The following is a 23037-nucleotide window of genomic DNA, read 5'->3' as shown; positions in this document are numbered from 1 at the left end:
TCAGTCCTGTCCTGTCTCCCTCCATTCAGTCCAATCCTGTCTCCCTCCGTTCAGTCCTGTCCTGTCTCCCTCCATTCAGTCCAATCCTGTCTCCCTCTGTTCAGTCCTGTCCTGTCTCCCTCTGTTCAGTCCTGTCCTGTCTCCCTCTGTTCAGTCCTGTCCTGTCTCCCTCCATTCAGTCCTGTCCTGTCTCCCTCCGTTCAGTCCTGTCCTGTCTCCCTCTGTTCAGTCCTGTCCTGTCTCCCTCTGTTCAGTCCCATCCTGTCTCCTTCTGTTCAGTCCTGTCCTGTCTCCCTCCATTCAGTCCCATCCTGTCTCCCTCTGTTCAGTCCTGTCCTGTCTCCCTCTGTTCAGTCCTGTCCTGTCTCCTTCTGTTCAGTCCTGTCCTGTCTCCCTCTGTTCAGTCCAATCCTGTCTCCCTCTGTTCAGTCCCATCCTGTCTCCTTCTGTTCAGTCCTGTCCTGTCTCCCTCCGTTCAGTCCTGTCCTGTCTCCTTCTGTTCAGTCCTGTCCTGTTCCTCCTCCTGTCTCCCTCCATTCAGTCCAATCCTGTCTCCCTCCGTTCAGTGCCATCCTGTCTCCTTCTGTTCAGTCCTGTCCTGTCTCCCTCTGTTCAGTCCTGTCCTGTCTCCCTCTGTTCAGTCCTGTCCTGTCTCCCTCTGTTCAGTCCTGTCCTGTCTCCTTCTGTTCAGTCCTGTCCTGTCTCCCTCCATTCAGTCCAATCCTGTCTCCCTCCGTTCAGTGCCATCCTGTCTCCCTCTGTTCAGTCCTGTCCTGTCTCCCTCTGTTCAGTCCTGTCCTGTCTCCCTCCGTTCAGTCCTGTCCTGTCTCCTTCTGTTCAGTCCTGTCCTGTCTCCCTCTGTTCAGTCCTGTCCTGTCTCCCTCTGTTCAGTCCTGTCCTGTCTCCTTCTGTTCAGTCCTGTCCTGTCTCCCTCCATTCAGTCCAATCCTGTCTCCCTCTGTTCAGCCCCATTCTGTCTCCTTCTGTTCAGTCCTGTCCTGTCTCTCAGTCCTGTCTGTCTCCTCATTCAGTCAAATCCTGTCTCCCTCCGTTCAGTCCCATCCTGTCTCCTTCTGTTCAGTCCTGTCCTGTCTCCCTCCATTCAGTCCAATCCTGTCTCCCTCCGTTCAGTCCAATCCTGTCTCCCTCTGTTCAGTCCCATCCTGTCTCCTTCTGTTCAGTCCTGTCCTGTCTCCCTCCGTTCAGTCCAATCCTGTCTCCCTCTGTTCAGCCCCATTCTGTCTCCTTCTGTTCAGTCCTGTCCTGTCTCCCTCCATTCAGTCCAATCCTGTCTCCTTCTGTTCAGTCCTGTCCTGTCTCCTTCTGTTCAGTCCTGTCCTGTCTTCCTCCGTTCAGTCATGTCTTCTATCTAGTGCTATAACTCCTGTTACTCTGATGGTTTCTAGGAGATGTAGCGTCGCCTTGTCAACCTGATACGTGTGACCAGCTGTGTGTCGTCCTGATGAACGGGACTACGCCCACTGCAAAGTGTCTGTGTGCTGCTGGGTACGACATGGATGACAACAATAGGTGTATAGGTAAGAATGGACCAATCACTGACTAAGTATAACGCCATGTGATCAAATCCACCAATCAGATGTGATATGTTGTGGAAATCACTCGTCAAATTAATCTGATGATTAGACCTAAAATCACTTGAATCAATAAGATTTACATGGTGAAATTTCCCCATTACAGTTATATAATTACATTATTATTTTCTCATTTTGTTGGACCTCTTTTGAGGAAATATACAATAATCTAGGCAATGTGTTTTTTAGCAATCACTCAAACCTGATATAAATAAGTTGTTAATTAATGAGACAAATCTGGTTATTATTCAATAGGTTCACCTATTCCATAATAATGCATATCTGACCTAGTTTAATTACTTGACTGATCGGAACATAGTCATCAGTTGATCACCTTGGATTTGGAGTTTTTAGCCACTGCGTTCATGTAGATTACCTGTGTACATCAAATGCTTCAAAATAAAGGAAAAGCAGAGAAAAGATCCCTCTTTCCTCTGACAGACATAGAACATTCAATGGTGGTCACTAAGATCTCTCTGGCATCTCCTGTTCTGTCATACCATGGCTTTACTCCACCTCTAAAACTTATAATGTATTTGTCCCAATAAGCGAACAGGGCATTTAAACAAATTGAAAAGGTGCTAATAAGACGTCGTATTTGACCCAATAAGCGCACAGGGCATTTAAACAAATTGAAAAGGTGCTAATAAGACGAAATTATTGCAAATCTATGCAGTTTTGTGTAGTTTTGGTTTTCATTTATGTCTGGGCAATTGAAATCGAGGCTTCAAAAAGGGGGAGGGGCGCTTATAGGGACATGGGCGCTTATTGGGTCAAATACAGTATATAAACCAAGCTGCTAATTTATTTTGAAATTTAAGGTGTTTATGTTACAGTGAACGCCACTTGTCCTAGTGAACCTAAGTGTCAGGGAGTTGTATGTACTTGGCCAGTCGAATGTAACATCTGTAAGTATGACAATATTTCAGCTTCCAATCTACCGTCCCTTAAAAAATAATCACCAGAAAAATCTGTTCTAATTCATTATTGCTTGATTTCAAAAGTATTATTTTTACAAAGTGTAAAGTGTCTCATTGTACTGTAGTATTCTCCATTTTTGTCAAAATTAGGAAAAAAAGCATACAATATAAATGATGCTTTGCAATATAACCAAGATATCATTAAAGTCAACCTCATTAACTTTGCTAGAAAGAACTACATTCTTTTGTATTTCAAAACTTTGAATCATCATTGTACATTAAAACCTGTATTAGCAACCACCTGTGGATAAAGACCACATGGCTATGAACACCATTATTTCTATGTCGTTTGGATGGTCTTTATAGACAGGTTTGACTGTATTCAACTTTGGTATGCTTGAATATATTGTGATAATTTTGACCATAAACCTAAGTACACTTGAAATCAAACCGGTTTAATTAGAGGTTCAAATGTTTGAAATCATAATATTATGTCTATATGACACTTACCTTGCAGCTACCCCCTGTATGAATGGCTACATGAGGTGCCCCAAGGGGAGTTGTGTTCCTGAATCGTGGTGGTGTGACGGAGATGATGATTGTAATCACTCACAGGACCCGAAAATGGATATGGCAGACGAAAAGTTTTGTGGTAAGTATACTAGACAGGACCCGAAAATGGATATGGCAGACAAAAAGTTTTGTGGTAAGTATGCTTGAGGACCCAAAAATGGATATGGCAGACGAAAAAGTTTGTGGTAAATATACTAGACAGGACCCGAAAATGGATATGGCAGACGAAAAGTTTTGTGGTAAGTATACTAGACAGCACCCGAAAATGGATATGGCAGACGAAAAGTTTTGTGGTAAGTATACTTGAGGACCCCAAAAAAATGGATAAGGCAGACAAAAAGTTTTGTGGTAAGTATGCTAGATAGAACCTGAGAACGGACAGGCAGACGAAAAGTTTTGAGGTAAGTTTGTCAAGTATGACTGAAAATGGACATGACAGATACACAAATCTGTGAAAGAAGTTGAGTGTTCTTCTCAAATTTGGTTGGATAATCCTCATGCCATCTTAATCTGTTATGTAATGTTTAACTTTGGACTTACCAGATTCAAAATGACTGCTCAGTGGCGATCATGGATATTAAAATTGTGAAAAAATGAATGTTTGTACCTAATTGATACATACTGCAAATAGACATGGACAAGCTTGTGATAGTATCTGATAATCTGGTGGATCTGTGGAGCTGTCATTAGCTTTCTGACTTGTCAGTATTCTAGTTATACATAAGATTAAGTTTTCTTCATTCTGTATAACTACACATAAACCTTTATCTTTTGTCAGGTCTGAGGACATGTTCCGTGGACGAGTTCCGTTGTAAAGATGGCACTTGTATGCCACGCGAGTTTCAGTGTGACGGTTATCCACAGTGTGAGGATAGTTCAGATGAGGTACAGTGAACTGATATAGTGGAACTCTATATATCTCACATACTATACATACTATCCAGTGAACAAATGAAATGTAGTGGATCAATGCTGAACTCTAATTAAACTCTCAGCCAAAAATAAAACATATCATATTAAAAAAATAATTTACTAAGATTTAATCTTAATCGTGTATATTTAGCATCAGGTAATAGGCAATCTTTTTTAGCGTGCATTTTACATGTACATTTATCAGGATCCAAATAAGTAAAAAATTTGAGAGGATTTTTGCGTTTCCTTCGGTACATATTGAACATTGATATCAACATTTAGTTTTAAGATTCTTTTTGATGGAGTTTGAAGGCTTGATGGATACAGTCTAAGACTTGAACAATACAGTTTAAAAATTGACTGATCAGCGGTATTTAAACAATTGACTGATGTAGTTTTAAGATTTAACTGATGTAGTTTTAAGATTTAACTGACGTAGTTTTAAGATTTGACTGATGTAGTTTTAAGATTTGACTGATGTAGTTTTAAGATTTGACTGATGTAGTTTTAAGATTTGACTGACATAGTTTTAAGATTTGACTGAAGTAGTTTTAAGATTTGACTGATGTAGTTTTAAGATTTGACTGATGTAGTTTTAAAGATTTGACTGATGTAGTTTTAAGATTTGACTGACAGTTTAAGATTTGACTGATAGTTTAGATTTGACAGATTTGACTGACTAGTTTAGATTTGACTGAAGTAGTTTTAAGATTTGACTGATGTAGTTTTAAGATTTGACTGATGTAGTTTTAAGATTTGACTGACATAGTTTTAAGATTTGACTGATGTAGTTTTAAGATTTGACTGACGTAGTTTTAAGATTTGACTGACGTAGTTTTAAGATTTGACTGACGTAGTTTTAAGATTTGACTGACGTAGTTTTAAGATTTAACTGACGTAGTTTTAAGATTTGACTGATGTAGTAAGACTAAGATGATATTATCTAAGAGCCCACTAACACATTATAGATTGGCTGCCACCACCCGGTACCTACGGAGTGTGACACTGACCAGTTCCGCTGCTCTAACGGCTCCTGTCTGGGTGTAACACTACGCTGTAACAACGTCACTGATTGTCCGGACGGATCAGATGAAATGCATTGTGGTAAGGGATAAACTCGTCATAGGTAACAAATGGCTCAACAATGGTGTTACTGATGTGATCTCTTAAATAAAATTGAAATATTATACCATAATGGAAAGCTGTTTAAAATACAAGATTTTTCAAACTTACAAGATATTCAGAAAAGGTTGCTTCAACCAACAGATAAAAAAAATTTAAAAAAAAAGAAGAAAAGAAAAATTCAGGAAACACAAAAACTTTTAACAATGATGGAGCAAATGGAACTAATTCATGTACCATGTGACACCTGATAACATTTGTGCGGGACTAGTACTAGTATCTCCAGTGGTGATGGAATGCAACCCTCATAATCTTCCCGCAGAAACGACATTAGCATCTTTTGATGTCATGCCATCACCAATAGAAACTAAAGTCCCCCACAAATGTTATCAGGTATCACATGGTACATGAATTAATCCTATTGAATGGGACTTAATGGAAGCGGCTATGTGAAAGAAGCAGAAGAGGTCTACTGTGAGAGGCTGTTTAATCATGTTACTCAATTTCAGCATGAAGCCATAGAAATTTTTGTTTTAAATAACCAAGATTTTTTAATTTTAGCTTTTACATCATAATAACGCTTTAAGTAGAGGTTTTAGAAAAAACTAAAATTAAGTATAAAATGTGAATTATATGTTTCCTCAAAGTTGTAGTTTCTAAGAGCATAAGAACATTTCTTGGAAATTTCTGGTGACCATATCATGATCTTCTTTGACCTTGCATATTACAGAGGCTTGTGGACCAGATGATTTCCGATGTCTCAATGGTCAATGCATCCCTGGAACAGGTCGATGTGACGGCAAAAGTGATTGTCTTGATAAATCAGACGAGACTTTGCAGTGTTCCATAAATACAAGTAGGTTATATGTTTTGAGTAGTTATCTGCCCTTTTGGATTATTTACCTTTTTTTTTGTTAGATATCTTTCAGCTACTGCATAATAATATATAAAGAAATAAGTTCTATAGCAGCCACACAAAAACAGCAAAAACTTATACACAATTAAAATTTCATGTAATTCCCGGATTTTGAAGGTAGAGGAAACCTGAAGTACCAAAAAGCATTCACAGCATACAATTACAGATGCTCCACCGCCAACTGAGCATAAACGATACTCATCATTTAAACAATGATTGTTATTTAATCGTGTATATATATATACAATGTATGTCTAATTAATACGAAAAATAATATGAAATAATTTATTTTGTTTTTGGTGCATACCAAATACGACACAGTGCCATAGAATTATTTCGAGACGCAATTAAATATTTTTAATATTTTTATCTTAATTAAAATTAGCAGCTCAATCTTATCAATGGTGATAATGGTGTAAAGTAAACAACTTTTGTAACAGAAGAAAAATAATAGAGATAAAATACCATTTGTCAGCGGGGGAGAATCTTTAACACTGTCCTGGGGAGTTTGACCTTCAACCTATTCTCTGTTGTAGACATTACTTACCACCAGTGTAAGGACGACCGACAACAGTTCTACTGTGGGATAACCAGCGGAGAGAAACGCTGTATACCGGCGAGCTGGAGGTGTGATAACGAGTATGATTGTGAGGACAAATCGGATGAAAAAAACTGTAGTAAGTACTCAAGGTCACAGAGGTCAGAGTAACTGAATTTGGAGAAGAAAAACTGTGATAAATAGTCATCATTCAAGGTCACAGAGGTCAAATTAACTGAATTTGCAGCAATTTGGAGCAGAATAACCATGATAGATGTAGTCATAATTCAAAGTCACAGAGGTCAAAGTTAGACAAAAAAAAAACTGCAGCAAGTAATCAAGGTCACAGAGGTCAAATTAACTGAATTTGGAGAAGAATAACTGTGATTGATATAGTCATAATTCAAAGTCACAGAGGTCAAAGTTAGACAAAAAAAAAACTGCAGCAAGTAATCAAGGTCACAGAGGTCAAATTAACTGAATTTGGAGAAGAAAAACTGTGATAAATAGTCATAATTCAAGGTCACAGAGGTCAAAGTTAGACAAAAAACTGCAGCAAGTAATCAAGGTCACAGAGGTCAAATTAATTGAAGCTAGGCAAATAAAAAAAACTGTGAGTGGTTATAATTCTTGTATTGTTTTGCATTTACATGTTCAAGTAAAGTCTCAATTATCAATGGTGTAAAATATTTTTCATTTGTTTGTTATAGCTGAGACATGCGAGTCGCCTCGCTTTATGTGTAAAAACAATGAAAGCTGCCTGGCATTTGAGAAGATTTGTAATGGAGTGCATGACTGCGCTGACCACTCAGATGAAGAAAATTGTAGTATGTATACCTCATCACTCATTTTAATTTTACCCTGTCTTTACACACATTGAAGACCGGGGCGTGTCATCAAGATTTCAAGAAGGATGTATCTATGTCTTATTTCTAATTTCTATATGTTTAGTTCACAAAAGACAAAATACAAAACATCTTAACTGATTTATTCAGCTTTTTTCTCTGCAATCACAGAACCAATTTACTGATGATCAGAAGTCAGCATGGTTTATTTCATTATCATTTCATCTATAAGTAGCTGATTATGATAATCAACCATTTATCCTGAGGTACATATATATATCTCCTTCCTTCCTTTGGAGAGATTGTGGCCGGTCAGCATGGGGCAAGCTTCCTGCTGACCAATCAAAAATTTATACTTGAAGGAGGTTGTCCGTCTGTCTGTTTGTCTGTAGACACAACTTTTTCTAGCAAAATCCTCCTAAACAACTTGACATATTTTGATAACAATTGATACACAGAACCCTAACATAAAGGGTAGTCGAATAAACTATATATAGGGTTCTGCAATGTTCTCTGTCAATGGAGGTATTACTTAATTTGTGCTGTGGATGATATTAGTCGTCCACTATAACGAAAGTTCTAGTTTTATTTTGAAAAGAACTTTTTGATGTAAGATGTACTTTTAGCTTCTTCCAATGTGAGCTGTGATGTGGGTATTTTGTAGTTCACAGAAAGCTGTGATGCGGGTAGTTTGTATTTAGACTGAGAGCTTTGATGTGGGTAGTTTGTATTTGACAGAGAGCTTTGATGCGGGTAGTTTGTATTTAGACAGAGAGCTGTGATGTGGGTAGTTTGTATTTGACAGATATTTATGATGTGGGTATTTTTGTATTTGACAGATATTTATGATGTGGGTATTTTTGTATTTGACAGATATTTATGATGTGGGTATTTTGTATTTGACAGAGAGCTGTGATGCGGGTATATATATATATATAGTTTGTATTTGACAGAGAGCTTTGATGCGGGTAGTTTGTATTTGACAGATATTTATGATGTGGGTATTTTGTATTTGACAGAGAGCTGTGACGTATGGGGTGTGTGTAGCCAGGTTTGTACCCCACTCCCTAACAACAAACACAACTGTTCCTGTCTCTCTGGTTACCAGATCAAGTCAGACGGCTACTCCTGCAAACCCACAGGTAAGTCAAATAATTTTACTTATCTATGAGGTAATTCTTCTTGTAAAGCTTGCAAAATTTTGTTTGGAAACTGTTATGTACGTGGATTTACACAAAAATTTGCAAATACATTTTTTTTCATAACTCATTGAAATTAAAAAAATAGTCATATCAATGCTTATCATTAATTTTATAATCTATTTGATAAAATAAAGTATGTTTAAATGTACCATTCTAGTGATTTTTCAAAGGATTTTTTTTTTAATCAATGCACTTTCATAAAAATAATGTCAATGTCTCTATTGTGACATCATGATAACATCAGGGTTATTAGCCAATAAGAAATCCAGAACAAATTTGAAAACAAAGAAAAAATAATTATTAGTAGTGATCATATTAGTTATGTACTGTTAATGTAACCTTTGACATTAGATACGACCTTGAGGATGACCTTGTGTTTTGTAGGTCGAGAGCCAGTGTATATAATTTTCTCTAACCAGTACCAAATGAGACAGGTAGAATTGACAAACTACACCTACGCGTCTCTAGTGTCTGGTCTCAAAAACACCATCGCACTCGACTTCTACTACGAGGGAAACTACATTTTCTGGACGGACGTCGTTGATGACAAGATCTTCCGAGGAACCATGCTGGGAAACAGTACGTTTGGTACGATCACAATACTAAAATAAACCACTTAGTCACTTGAACGTTTGACATATAGAACTTAATTGCAGTATCAGCATCTCTAGGAATATCAATGAAATTATACAGTAGACTTTATCTTTGAAACTGCATGAAACGCTTTTTATAGAAGTTTAAAAGTTCTGTTTTTTATTTGAATGAAATTTTTTTGATAATTGCTATGTTTAGGAAGATTTGATTGTGTTAGGCAATTTCACACATGATTTGGTATTGGTCGAGCGTCAGAAAGGCAAATCATGATTCATTTTGGTTTTCTGAATGAACAAATGAAACCATTGGTTAATTCAGTCGAAGTCATGTGCATTTTGCAGCCAATCAGATGCTTTGTTTAGAATTTTCTATTTTTGTCTATGCTGTTCAATTTTTATTTAGATTTTGATAAAGAAAAAGCATGATTATTCTATAGATAGAAACTTATGATTCTGAAACATATCGGTAGAATCACAGTAGCAGAAGATATATTGACAAAATTAATGCTTTTGGTCTGGTCAAAATAAATTGTTGATTTCCCTGACAAAAATGTGATCAATGCAGTACACACCAGCAATTTAATTTGCTGTTCAAATCAGGATAAAAGTCTTTAAATCAGTTTAAAAAGCTTACCTTTAATAGAAATATTCATGCACAAAGTTATCAATTCAAAAATATTGTTCTAAATTCATTTAGATAGAATAAGGAAATAAGATATCAAATACTTTTAAAAATTTAAAAATTATTAGGCTTTTCATCAGCTCTCAAAATTAGACCTTAAAATGTAGAGAAATTATTTTGAAATAATGTTTACATGGTGTTAAAAAACCCAACTAAAACTTAAAATTTGTGAATACTAAGTGGTTAAGATTTTAGTATTATGATTTGTAACCAGATATTTAATGTTTATCTAATACATAAACAGATATATTCATTATTATATATTAAATTATCATATATTAAATTATCATAATCAACATCATTCATCAAAACTATTCATATGTAATTAAAATTATATCATAGCTGAATCATTCATTATAATGATATTTTCATCATCTACCATTTATTGATATCATAAAAAAATGTAACCTAGTTATTATAATTGATGTTTATAAGATCGTAAACATCATATTGAACCAATGATATTATACTGTACATGTAATTATATACAGCTGAAACATTTGCCAGTAAAATTGCCATTACACAAAGCTTTGCTGACGCTTCTACGCACAAATATTATAACTATAATTTGTTATTATAAATGATTATAATTGTTTATTCTTTGAAAGCATTATTTATATCATCCACCCCTGTAGTTTGAAATTGACCTGTTCCATTCTTTGAGTTGGTAGAATTCAAATGTATATTCAGGGGTGAAGGATTAAATCAACCCAGATATTGTTATAGTATCTTAACTTCAAGTTCAGATTTGTTAAGAAATTGCAATCTTGAACTATAGAAGTTATTGTATATGAATATCAAGAGGATGGATTAGTTTGTTCTGTAGACTCGTAAAGTTCTGTTTTTTATACATGTAAGGTAACTTTCCAGGAATAGTGAAGGAATTTAATATAGACAATTATTCGAAATGTAGGAAAACTGATAAAAATGAACCTAAATGATCTGTAGTTTGTCATGCAATGCACATGCTTTTTGCACTGAAGTCATGCAGAAACATTTCCACTGCACGGATACTTTTTTCAGGTTTGTTTAGGTTAGAGAATATTCGAAGAATTTATACTGTGGTTTGGTGATCTACTGCGGTGATAACGTAAATTGTATATTAATTACAACAGATTTTAGTGCAGTTTAGGGGAGCTTTATCAACTGACGGGTTATCCAACTTTATATTACATGACATGTGAAAAGAAAAATCTTGTTCCCCAATTAATTTGAATGTAATAATAATTTAATTTCAATGAAATTAAGTGACAAAAAACATACATTAAAGCTAGGAATGCATTATTAATTGACTTCTTCCAGTAAATTTCAGAAAAAATATTTATATTGATATTTGATTTTTTCTTACATGTAAATATTTTAATTGAATGTAATCAAAAAAATTTTTTGAGAATTTACATGTTATAAAAGGTAGGTAATGGTTGATACACAATGAGAACTGATCTCAATTCTTTATAAAGCCTCGTTGTCAGTTCCTGAAGATGAAGATGTGGTTCCCATGACGACGGGAGACAGTAAGCCCATCACTGTTTATAAGCTTGCCTTTTTTAAGCATGACACCCATCACTTTCATCCAGAATCCTTGCTTCATAGCCCGAAAAGGTCCCCCTGCTATTATAATTTACAGAATGCACCATTTTGGTTGTTCATGTACGAAGCCAAAATAATTTTCATCACCTCGCAAAATGATGTTGTTTAGTTGATGTTAACTAACAATTAGTTAAATGTTTCGTTACCATAGCAACAGAGTAATAAATTTTTTGTTACCACGGTAACAGTAATTACAAATGGCTACACAGATGTTGTGTTCATACTAACAGCAAGAACTTTTACCATTGTTTATTACAACCTAACATTTTAGCAGAATTATTTATGTCTACAATTTCAAAATTGTTTTGTCTCCAACTTAACACTGACACATTGTTCAGTATTTGCTGAACTTTGTGGGCTGTTTGTATATTTGTTTATAATAATCTGCTTGAACATCATGGGAAAAGAAAGCAAATACTTAAAGAAAGTCTGATTCCTTCATATAGATATAAAGGAATGAAAAGTTAGGTCATTTAACTGAAGTTTTTCACTGTACCAGTAATTGGTGCTTATCTTAAACCTGTCTGAAACAAGTCAAAATCAAGTCAAATTGAAAAACCTATCAGAATCTTTTTTTAGAAATAAGTATGTGAGATATATAAAGAAAAGGACCGAGCCTGACTGTAACATAGTTTATCTTTAATTCCTGTGTATATACGTCATGTCTTGCTATTATATATAGTGAATAGCATGTATGATGGTAAAAAAAATATGTTTAACTACAAAATTATATCTCTAATGACTCTCTTTAATTAATAATTTCTTCCAAAAATCAATGAATGATTCTGAATTATAATCATTTCCGTTGGAATATGAATGCCATGCTGTTGGAATATGAATGCCATGCATATGGATTGTAGCTATCATTTCTTCCTTATATCACTCCAATACCTGAGGTTAGGCTGTCTTTGTTTCTGAGTGGAGCAATTTTACAGCAGCTGAAACTGAATAAGTTCGGACTCCCATGGATGTTTGGTTTTCTCAAACTTTATGAAACTTAAGTATTGAGTAACTTTGTATTCCTTCTTTGCCTATTACAGAGTTGTCTCCCTTGTAATGTGGAATACAGACTACATGAAGTACATGTATTCCGTCTCTGTCTCTATCGCCATACATTGCTTTACGTTACTCCCTGATCTGCCAAATTATTTTCCTACCTTTACCATTATAGAACAGGTTGCCATCAACTCAAGCTTTCATTATTAACCCTCAGTTTGTCATTTTGCATATTTTTGTTTATAAATCACTTTTATTTCAGGATTTAGTGATTTGTTATAAAACCCACATCACTGAATATTGTTTAGTTTAATGTCTATCTTTGTAGCTTATTCATATCACCATGTTATTCAAATGATTGGCAATATACTGTTTATTTTTGTGATTATATTACTTTATAACACATGATCTGATTTGATGATTTGCAGCGGTTAATATATCGGCTGCTGTGATTGGCCACAGTGAAGACAGATTGTTGTTTGGGCAGTTAGATATATATTATTAAGAATTTTTGAGAGAAAAAAACACAAAATTTCACAAAAATACAAGACTTGTGAAATTTTGTTGAGAATTCATAAAGTTAAATGTCTGTATAATGGCATGTCAAATTTAAATGTTTGGATTCATGGTCAGTATATATAACAGGAAATCAACACAGACAAAGTCCAAAAGATGTTAACTTATTTAGTTTACGTGCTTATAATAAGTATCAAAAAATTCATTTATGAAATTGAAGCCGTATAAGCTAGCTTATTTAGCTGAAAGAATATATGAAAAATCATGCAAGGTTTATATTTTCAAAAGAATTCCAATCTCGTACAATTGCATAAAATGTATCTCCTATTTTATCAAGATCACGAAAGTATCTTTGACTGAAGTGTTTGCTTGGTCAATCCAAAATGATATGACATTTTGCTATATCTGTGGATCTTTAGCTACGCCTGGACTTACAGAATATTAGACTAATGATACTATTTTATGATATTGAGACTATTTTATAATGTTGTGGCCAGACCACATCACCATGAATCTGAACGCTGTAGATCTGTTCCGTATCGACTAATCACATCATACTCATCGCCAAGTTTTTGTTGATGCATTTTGTTCGTGTTGCATCACATGGAAACACTAAGCTACAATGTCCTATCAGGCCAGTTTTTACGTCTACTAGAAATTTTGTTTTGTTTACTCGTGTAAATTATATTAATATAGGATCTTGGATGATTGTTCATTTCATAAGAGATTTTATGAAACAAGTCTAAGCAAAAATGAAAACTTTGAGACAAGTTTCATAAGATACTTTTTATCATTTTTCCTGACGTCACTTTATGGCTTCTGGTCATGTCACACTGGATTTCCAGTCAATGAAAATTATACAAGGTCATGGAATAAGCTTCAATTGTTAAATAATTGATGTTAATTAATAACACACCAATGAGTTTTGTCAATTGAAGACGAGGACATATTGTTTATAGTGTTTCCATGGTGATCTTCCCCAGATACTGTTACAGGGTGGTTGGTGAAAATTTACTTTGTTACCATGGTTACCTGGTTCCTAGTGTTGTACTTTTTATCCCAGATTTGACTATTTTTGGAAAGGATCTATTGTTTTTTATTTTCTTTAAAATGGATATGATGTATGAAGTTTCATTTTTGAACACTTTCAGTAATGTGCATATAGTTGAAAACTAGAAAATAATGCATGGAAAGAGTTTTCATAAAAAAAACAAATTTCCCCTTTGAAATCGGTTTTATTTCGGAACAATTCCTATTGCAAAATGTGAAGTGACTATATATACACGGACTAAGTCTGTTTAAGCACGAGCCTGAATAATTGATATAAGTAAGTCACAGCATGATTAGGATTAAAATATATATATATTTATATAAAAAAATTATTGAATGTGACATTTTTAAAAAAAGGTAAAAAAACAAAAAAAGTTATTTATGCTTTAATTAATTTATAAATTAAATAACAGAATCAAGCTGTTGAAGTCAGAATGTGATGATGATGTTTTGAGAGATTTTTGGGATGTTATTTAAATGATTTTGGCACTGTACAGCTTTGCATGTTGTTTACTTAGCTATAACATGGATGAGTTCAGGTATCAAAATTGTAAATCAATATGGAGGCACACTCTCCTGACGTTTGTCAGCTTATTCAGAGTTAGGAAGCTTCAAGATCCTAAAGCGATGTGGCCAAAGTATCATTAGTCAGACCTTCCGATGGTTATGACATAACTAAATGATGTACATTATCAGAAGGTGGGATTAATTAATTCCAGTAAATTGTACTTTACCAACGTCGTTTTGGTAATATTTGATGGGCAGATAACTCTACTCATTAGGTTATTTCTACTGTATTTGACCCAGTAAGCAACCAGGATGGTATAAATGTTGGAATGTTGATAACGTGTTTGATGGGCTATCCAGCTATCACAAATTATTTGAACAAAGTCAAAAATCAATTTGCTAACAAAATAAAAGAAATAAGCTAAGGTAGATGATTTTCATATTTTCAAACTGTATTTAATAAAAATTCAGATTGAAGTTAAATGAACGTATGGACTCAAAATGTGAGGGGGCATTGATTGGGACAGGGGTTCTTATTGGGTCAAATACAGTAACTGGGTTTGTTCCAATTTTGATTACAACAAATTCTTTTGTAACAAAAAGCAATAGAATTTGACATCTATCAAGCCCATCTCCGAACAATATCTGTGCTTGTTACTGAGAAAGAAAGGCATGTATCAATTAAACTTAGATTTCTATGGTTGTAAACACAGGAATTCTTTAAATGTTTTTATATGTAAAACAACAAAAGTCATGTCATCTCATTATTCTACTTCATTCCTGTTTAAATCATTCTTTCTTCACTCTCATTGTCATCATACTACCAACGGAATATGCCCCATGATAAAGTTATTTGACCCAAGATTGTACAGAAAGCTGTGGTATCAGTTGTTTAGGTTGTATAAAAAAGCTGTTGTATCTGTTGTTTAGACTGTACAAAAAGCTGTTGTATCAGTTGTTTAGGTTGTACAGAAAGCTGAGGTATCTGTTGTTTAGGTTGTACAGAAAGCCATTATATCTGTTGTTTAGGTTTTACCAACATCGAGCCAATCATCGACGTTGGTCTAGCCACTACCGAAGGCCTCGCCATAGACTGGATCGGGAAAAATATTTACTGGGTTGAGAGTAATCTGGACCAGATCGAAGTGGCCAAACTGGACGGTAGTTACCGTACAACGTTTATAGCTGGTGGAATGGTCAGTCCTCGGGCCATTGCACTGGACCCTAGGTTTGGGTAAGTAACACAACATAAATATTCCTTGGAGTCTAAGTATTAATACACCACTGGACTCATGGCCACCTTGGGAATGGTCAGTCCAATTGTTGATTTACCTCTGGACTCCTGGCCACCTTGGGAATGGTCAGTCCAAAAAAATGCTTTCTGATAAAAAGAATTTCAAACTAAAGTAGAAGCTATTAAGAATGAGTCCTTTGAATTTTAAGAAATATTTCATAAAATAAAAAATGACATAACTTCCATTTCTCATAACCTTTTAAATGAATCGACAGCTAATACAACCAAACCTATCTGCAAAGGCTGTCCTTATAGCCAAATGGTCTTTATACACAGGTCAAATGGTATTAAAAATGACCTTGAGAAAGTGGTCTTATTACTTAGAGAGGTGGTCTCTAAGACAGGTTATAGTCTGTATATTTATACAAATGTACGTCAATTTAATGGTGACAAACCTAGATTTCAGCTTATAACTACATACACTGACAACATATAATTATCCCCATAGGTCCCTGTTCTGGACTGACTGGGATTCAGATAACCCTAGGATAGAGACATGCTCAATGAGTGGACAAGATCGAAAGATCATCTTCAAAATGCAAGGAATCATGGGAGCTGGCTGGCCAAACGGTCTGACGATAGACTATGACTTCTACAGGTTATATTGGATTGATGCCAGGTAAGTAGAGGTCAAGTATTACAGAGGTCATTAAGGTTAATATATGAGTTCAGAGGTTAGAAGGTTATTAGAGGTTAAATGTTAATGTTGAGGTCATGGGTTAGACAATCATATTGGCTTGATTATGAAAATTTGGTATATAGTAGTTAGTAGAATTATGGGTTTAAAGATGTCCTTCATGTCAGGCAAATTCTTTTACATAACCAATAAGCAAAATATAGCATAAATGTATTGTTCTACATTTCTTATGAAACATATAACGTAAAACATTGACAAATTCCACGACATTGTTAAGTATTTTAATTAATATCGTTGAAATATCAAATCGTTGATCAATACGATTAAGCAAGTACAATATTAACTCTGTACCCATACCCGAGCCAAAGTCACGCACGCTAAGCAAATGAACTACATAAGCACTGAGAAGGTGATAAAATGATTTTTAGGCAAGACAATTCACCTAATAAGGTAAACACACTACTGTCAGAGCGATTTGAGCAGTTCTAGACAAAAGTTGCATTACTTTACGAGCAAGGGACAGGGTTCGGCATACAAGAAGTTCGACCACAGTGTGTAATGGCGGACAGCGAGCAAGTTTGAATATTTCACACACATGTCACCACCATAGGCGTTTCAGGCATATCACAGTAAAACTGACTGATGTAGTTTCCATTAGAACTTGTTTTATCTGATATATATACAAATTTTAATGTTCTCTTAGGCTGAATTGTCCCTTTAAAGATGTCCTAGATGTCAATTAAAGTTGAAATCTGTGTTGAGGTCAAGGGTTAGAGGTCATATATGTGAAATAAACTGATTTCTTACCTACATTTCATTTAGTCAGAGGGCATTGACATAATGATGACTCATACCATGTTTTAGAATATCTCTCTTTCTTAAAATAACTACTTAACTACTACCGTTGCAGATCGGATTCCATTCATACTATTAAATATGACGGTTCTGACCATCGCCTGATCCTGAAGGGACATGAGAAGATGCGACATCCGTTTGCTCTTACTCTGTTTGGAAACTATGTGTACTGGACCGATTGGAGCAGCAGTGCTCTTCTCCGGGTAAGTCAACGCTTTCTAACATGATCAGTCTTCTTCAGAATGTCCTCTCTTTAATTAGCAGTGTAATTATACCAATGGATAGTCATACACTTACATTCCTCTTGCCTCTGTTTCTTTTTTTAGATGTTCATGGAAATAAGCTTATGAAATTAATATTTTGCTGTCATGAGATTAACACTAAGTTTCTGTAGAAAGTGATGAATTTCTGAGTTGGCTGATGCTTGTTTACAGGCCAACAAGTTTAACGGCTCTGATGTGACGGTGATCCAGAAGACCGTGTCACAGCCGTTCGACCTCCAGGTTTATCACCCGATGCGACAGCCGAAGGCAAAGAACCCCTGTGGAGAGAACAATGGAAACTGTTCCCACCTCTGTCTTATCGGGTACAACCAGACGGCTGCCTGTCTCTGTCCTCATCTCTACAAACTGGCTGACGACGGACGCACTTGTGAAAGTGAGTTGTCTTCCATCGTTACTTAGTTGAAGGAGTAACATTTTTCTGGTTTCTATATATTACACTTTTATGCTTGTTCCTATATTGTAAGATATTAAAGTTGTTAGTTTAATAAGAACACCCATCCGCCCCCCTCCTCTCCGCCTACTTCGTATTAATCTGCCTCGTGCTGATTAAATTTTTTTACTTGTGCATGATGCTTTTGGTCTTCTCCCTTTTCGACCTTTATTTTTAGCAAACCTTTCTTTATGAAACAACCAGATTTTAAATTTTTTTACATCATCACAGATAATTTTATCTTTATTTTGATAGGCCCACTATACTTTTTATGACTTTGACATTGTTTAAAAGTCATAAGCTGCTTACAATGGCCTTGACCTTGTTGACCTTGACCTTGTTTTCCAGATGATCATACATTCCTACTGTTTGTAAAGACAAGTGAGATACGAGGCGTAGATTTACAGGACGCCAACTACAATGTCATCCCGACGATTACTATCCCTAACGTGGACAAACCTACGGCTGTTGACTACGACCTTGAGGCCGAGCGTCTGTACTGGGCCGACAGCTCACTCAACGTTATCAACAGTGCCTACATCAATGGGTCAGGGGTTGAGACCATCATTGATTCTGGTACGTTAAGATGTATTTGTTATGTTCAGATTCTGTTACCTATAATTTTGGTTTTGTTTGTTTTAGTCAAGAGTACTCTTTCTGTAATTCTGAAATCTTTCAAATGAATTATCTATTTTCTCATTGAGCTTAATGCCGTTATTGAAAGCTTTTGTCTTAATATACATATACTCCTATGTACATGCAGTAGTTAAATATTTCTGTGTTGTAATCTTGCTTTTATCAAATTAAAATTGTTTAACTGGTGGCAGTCTATTTATCGTCAGATTCAAATTTGTATCACTAAAAGTTTCTGCTTAATTTTGAAGTGTCATGCTAGTGATCCAAGCTGATGGTTTTATTTCATATTCAAGAATATTGAACTTTCAGTAATTTGATATCATAAGTATAGTTGTATTTTTAAGTTGAATCCCTTGTCACCTGTGAAAAAGGCGTATATATCTCTACAGGTATCTCCAGTCCTCAAGGCTTGGCTATCGACTGGCTATCTAAGACCATGTATTTTTCGTCACTGCCCACTAGTGGACAGGACCAGAAGGCTAGCATCTCCGTAGCGAAACTAAACGGAGCATTCCGTGTAGAAATCCCTTTGGATGTCATCGGTAAAAACCCACGCTCTCTGGCCGTGCTGCCTACAGAAGGGTACGTCTCCTATCACTAATCTCATTTGTTAGTAGGTTCTCTACAAATTAGATTCGAAGCAGAGCTATTGTTGGATTCCATCAGCTCAAACTTGTATATAATATACATTCAAGGGAATAAGATATTCTTATTTATTCTTATTTCCCTGTATATTCTATGTATCTAAAGTTTTGATTTTTAAAAAAAAATTCCTGATATGATCTATAGATAGATTTTAACCAATTTGAGTGGTATTGCTGAAGTACGCGATAAATAGAAAATTGCAAGCTACAGTCATGAATTAAAAATAACAGCTTTATCTAAATATTGTTTGTTTCTGTTGCACTTTGACGGATTACAGATTTGTTGATTATTGATCATCTTCAATATTGATCATCTTCAAATTCAGGTTGCTGTTCTGGGCGGACCAGACGATTGGCTCTGGGTCCAATATTATCTGTCGGGCATGGATGGATGGTACAGATAGTAGGGTTATCGTGTCTAATCTGACCATGTCTGTCAGTAAGTGTGACTTTATTGTGGTTTTCTATGATATCTGAAGAGATTAAAATGGGAAACAGATTTTTGGAGATTTAGATGGGAAACTCGTCATGGCTTTTTAGACCAAATCTTTAAGGCTTTAATCTTTTGCATTTTCCCATAATGACACCCATGGCAGTTGGCCTAATCTCTCGATATGTTCTCTAATCTCTTGATATGTTTTCTAATCTCTCGATGTGTTCTCTAATGTCTCGATATATTACCTAATTTCTCAATAATACCTAATTATATGTTCTCTAGATCTGCAGGTAGATCCAGGGCCACAGAAACGTTTGTATTGGATAGAGCTTGGAGGGACAATGATGTACATGGCTGATATTGATGGAAGTAATCGTATATCACTACCAAACGCCAAGTTTCAACAGCTCCAAGCTTTCACAATCCATAAAGATAACACCTTCTACGTGGCTCAGAAATCTGGTAAAATAGGCACATTCAAGATAACCAATGGTACATCGCTAGGGGTAGATTACCGAGAGCTCCGTGACAAAACCATGGGGGTAACAGCTCTTAAGGTGTTCGACAACACGAGTCGCACTGAAGGTAAGACCCTTAGTTGGTCACTAGTATATGCTTTGATATAGAAATTTATTTGAGAGGGTAGGTGTATGAACTGTTGCTATAAATGTTCATTGTGCCGAGTCCTTGTATCATCAGAATTTCATATAGCAGAGGAATTTTTGTCCTGAAGATATTTCTTATCTTTTCCTTCTTCATTTTGTGTTCAGGTATGTGTGTAAAATTCTCAAGGTAAAAAAAAAGTCTGGACAGTTTTGCTAAATAGAGATTTGAGAAATATGAATTAATTAACAATGTCAAGGGGAGGTAACTATGAGGTATGAAGTGGTTATGATAAACGGAGATAATATAACTTATCCTTGCTTATAACAGTATGAACTAAGTAGTCAAATATTTCATGTTACAGGTAGCAATGGCTGCTCCAATAACACCTGTGCTCAGCTGTGTTTACCGACGGGGAAAACTAGTCACGTCTGTAAATGTACAGCAGGGTATCTGATGAACGGCACCGAATGTACAAGTAGGTTTGGCCTCCATTTATCTCAGTAGAAAGCTTTAACAATCTGTTTGCCATTGTACCAAGATGTAATTTAGTACATGCTTACATCGAATGCACGCATGGTCAAATAATAGTAACTCTTACTCAATTGGTAAAATTAATGTTTATAATACAAATTAGCAGCAAGCCTTCCTGAAAGAAGTTTTTTTCTGAGCCAAAAATATCAAGGTAATATATTATCAATTCATATATATGTAATTGGGCATTTTTAAGCACATTTTTCTAAGTGTAAAGTTGTATTAAAAGAAAGTTCTTTGACATGTTTGTTTTTTACCATAATCATGTTACTTCTAATTAATGGTATGATAAAAATGTAGTGATTTAAAGTTTGTTTCTCATTCCTGGTTTTTAACAGGTATTAACTCTTTCCTGATGTATTCATCCAGCAACGAAATCCATGGAATCTCGTTCAATCTCACCAACAATGTCACTAAAGCACTTCCACTCATCTCAAAGATAACTAAAGCAACTTCTATAGACTTCAATGCAGGTAAACAATACAATTTAGTTGAATTTATCGCCTTAAGCTGTGTTTTTTTGGTGCGCCTTTCATCAGTTAAAATTGTCTTAGTTTTCGAGCAGATGATATAAAATAGTAAGCACATTTCCTTAATATAGATTTAGATAGCAAAAAATGATAAACTAAGAACTGAAACTTATGGTAATTTGTACTTTATATTAAGTAAGACAAATAACTTCATGACATATGACATTGACCTTTTGACCTGTAATATTATTGACCTTATAACCTATGAGATTAAAATTTTGACCTTTGATATTAACCTATGACCTATGACATTATCATTATGACTTATGACAATAAACTTTTGACGTGTGACATTAACCTTTACAACTTAGGATATTTTGTTTCATGTGTAGCATTTGATATAAGCTCCATGACCTACCAATGTCATTTTGTATGTTGTATGACAAATACTTACATACCTTTAAGCATTGAATGTATTTCAGTTGGTATTCATAGCTTATATGAATGTGAACTGGACAGAGGCAAATTCCATGAAGCACACTAGCCTATGAACACTAGCTGGAAGACTTTCAAAGCTCATATTTACAATTTTATGATGGAATCTCAAGAGATTTACGAATAAACAATTATAAAGACAGAACAGCAGTCTTCCGTGATTGCTGGCACGACTATTGTGACGTCACAGTAACAATGACGTCATAATAAGAAGATGGCAGTTCTTAGACTGATGGATGCCAACTGCGCTTGGTAAACTTATATAGTATGGCTGTAATGAAAATGGAAATATATTAAGATGAACACCATTTACCTTTACAGCTACTGACAATATTTACTGGGTTGATGCTCAGTCTAACTCTGTGTCCCGCGTCAAACGAGATCTCACGGAGCGGGATATGCTTGTCCATCAGGAAATCCGTGGTATCCAAGGAATCGCCGTCGACTGGATATCAGGTAAACAGTTATTAACCCTGTAACATTGTGTTTCCAAGAAATTGCCATAGAAAAGCCATCAGGTAAAGAAAACTATAAAAAATTGTGGTGGATGTTCTATTTAGTATTGATTAATAAGTAAATGTTAAAGATGAAATTGAAGAAATCTTTTTAATCAATCGAATGTGTTGAGAGATTTTTTCACTCATTTTAGAAGGTAGATTTTAAGTCCTTTATTGAACTAATGATGAGAACATCAATAAGTGCAGAAAATCTTCTCATGATCTGTATTCAGCAGGGAAGGAAGGACAGCACTGTTGGGGAAATGATAGTATCAGGAAAATAACATTTACTGTCACCTGTTTACATGTTTTGTTATCTTATAGACAATGTGTACTGGACTGATTTTGGCTCCGACGTCATTGAAGTGGTCCGTCTGAACAATGTTGACCATCGTTTTGTTGTCATTCATGGAAGCATGAACAACCCTCGGACCATAGTTGTGCATCCTGTAGCAGGGTAAGTCTTTGTTTGTTTGGTTCTTTCTTTCTTTCTTTCTTTCTTTTCTTTCTTTCTTTCTTTCTTTCTTTCTTTCTTTTTGTTTGTTTGTTTGTTTCTTTTCTTTCTTTCTTTCTTTTTGTTTGTTTGTTTGTTTCTTTTCTTTCTTTCTTTCTTATATCCAAATAATACCAAATACTATGAAATCATTCATGTGAATTTCTAAACACTT

General features: G+C 35.2%; 1 protein-coding gene across 4 annotated transcripts in view; it reads left to right on the top strand.

Moving 5' to 3' along the window:
* LOC138310556 (prolow-density lipoprotein receptor-related protein 1-like) overlaps window positions 1-23037 on the top strand; it is a 121193-nt gene that overhangs the window by 67909 nt on the left and 30247 nt on the right. Inside the window, exons 11-33 of one of the 4 annotated variants that reach the window (XM_069251824.1) lie at window positions 1407-1538; window positions 2429-2500; window positions 3030-3164; window positions 3864-3970; window positions 4966-5101; window positions 5850-5975; window positions 6572-6712; window positions 7284-7400; window positions 8438-8560; window positions 9005-9208; window positions 11356-11409; window positions 15584-15788; window positions 16297-16467; window positions 17396-17543; window positions 17775-17997; window positions 18403-18630; window positions 19080-19272; window positions 19661-19773; window positions 20053-20355; window positions 20738-20851; window positions 21246-21380; window positions 22194-22328; window positions 22694-22826. In XM_069251824.1, coding sequence (XP_069107925.1) covers window positions 1407-1538; window positions 2429-2500; window positions 3030-3164; window positions 3864-3970; window positions 4966-5101; window positions 5850-5975; window positions 6572-6712; window positions 7284-7400; window positions 8438-8560; window positions 9005-9208; window positions 11356-11409; window positions 15584-15788; window positions 16297-16467; window positions 17396-17543; window positions 17775-17997; window positions 18403-18630; window positions 19080-19272; window positions 19661-19773; window positions 20053-20355; window positions 20738-20851; window positions 21246-21380; window positions 22194-22328; window positions 22694-22826 — 3448 coding nt within the window. Of the gene's footprint in view, window positions 1-1406; window positions 1539-2428; window positions 2501-3029; window positions 3165-3348; window positions 3379-3863; window positions 3971-4965; window positions 5102-5849; window positions 5976-6571; window positions 6713-7283; window positions 7401-8437; window positions 8561-9004; window positions 9209-11355; window positions 11410-15583; window positions 15789-16296; window positions 16468-17395; window positions 17544-17774; window positions 17998-18402; window positions 18631-19079; window positions 19273-19660; window positions 19774-20052; window positions 20356-20737; window positions 20852-21245; window positions 21381-22193; window positions 22329-22693; window positions 22827-23037 lie in introns of those variants that run through there. The other 3 variants (XM_069251826.1, XM_069251825.1, XM_069251827.1) reach the window with 3 other exon arrangements.

Source organism: Argopecten irradians, chromosome 16 (genome assembly GCF_041381155.1).
Source record: "Argopecten irradians isolate NY chromosome 16, Ai_NY, whole genome shotgun sequence".
In the NCBI taxonomy this organism is placed as follows: domain Eukaryota; kingdom Metazoa; phylum Mollusca; class Bivalvia; order Pectinida; family Pectinidae; genus Argopecten; species Argopecten irradians.
Note: the sequence above shows the minus strand (reverse complement) of the source record. Positions and strands in the feature narration are given on the sequence as shown.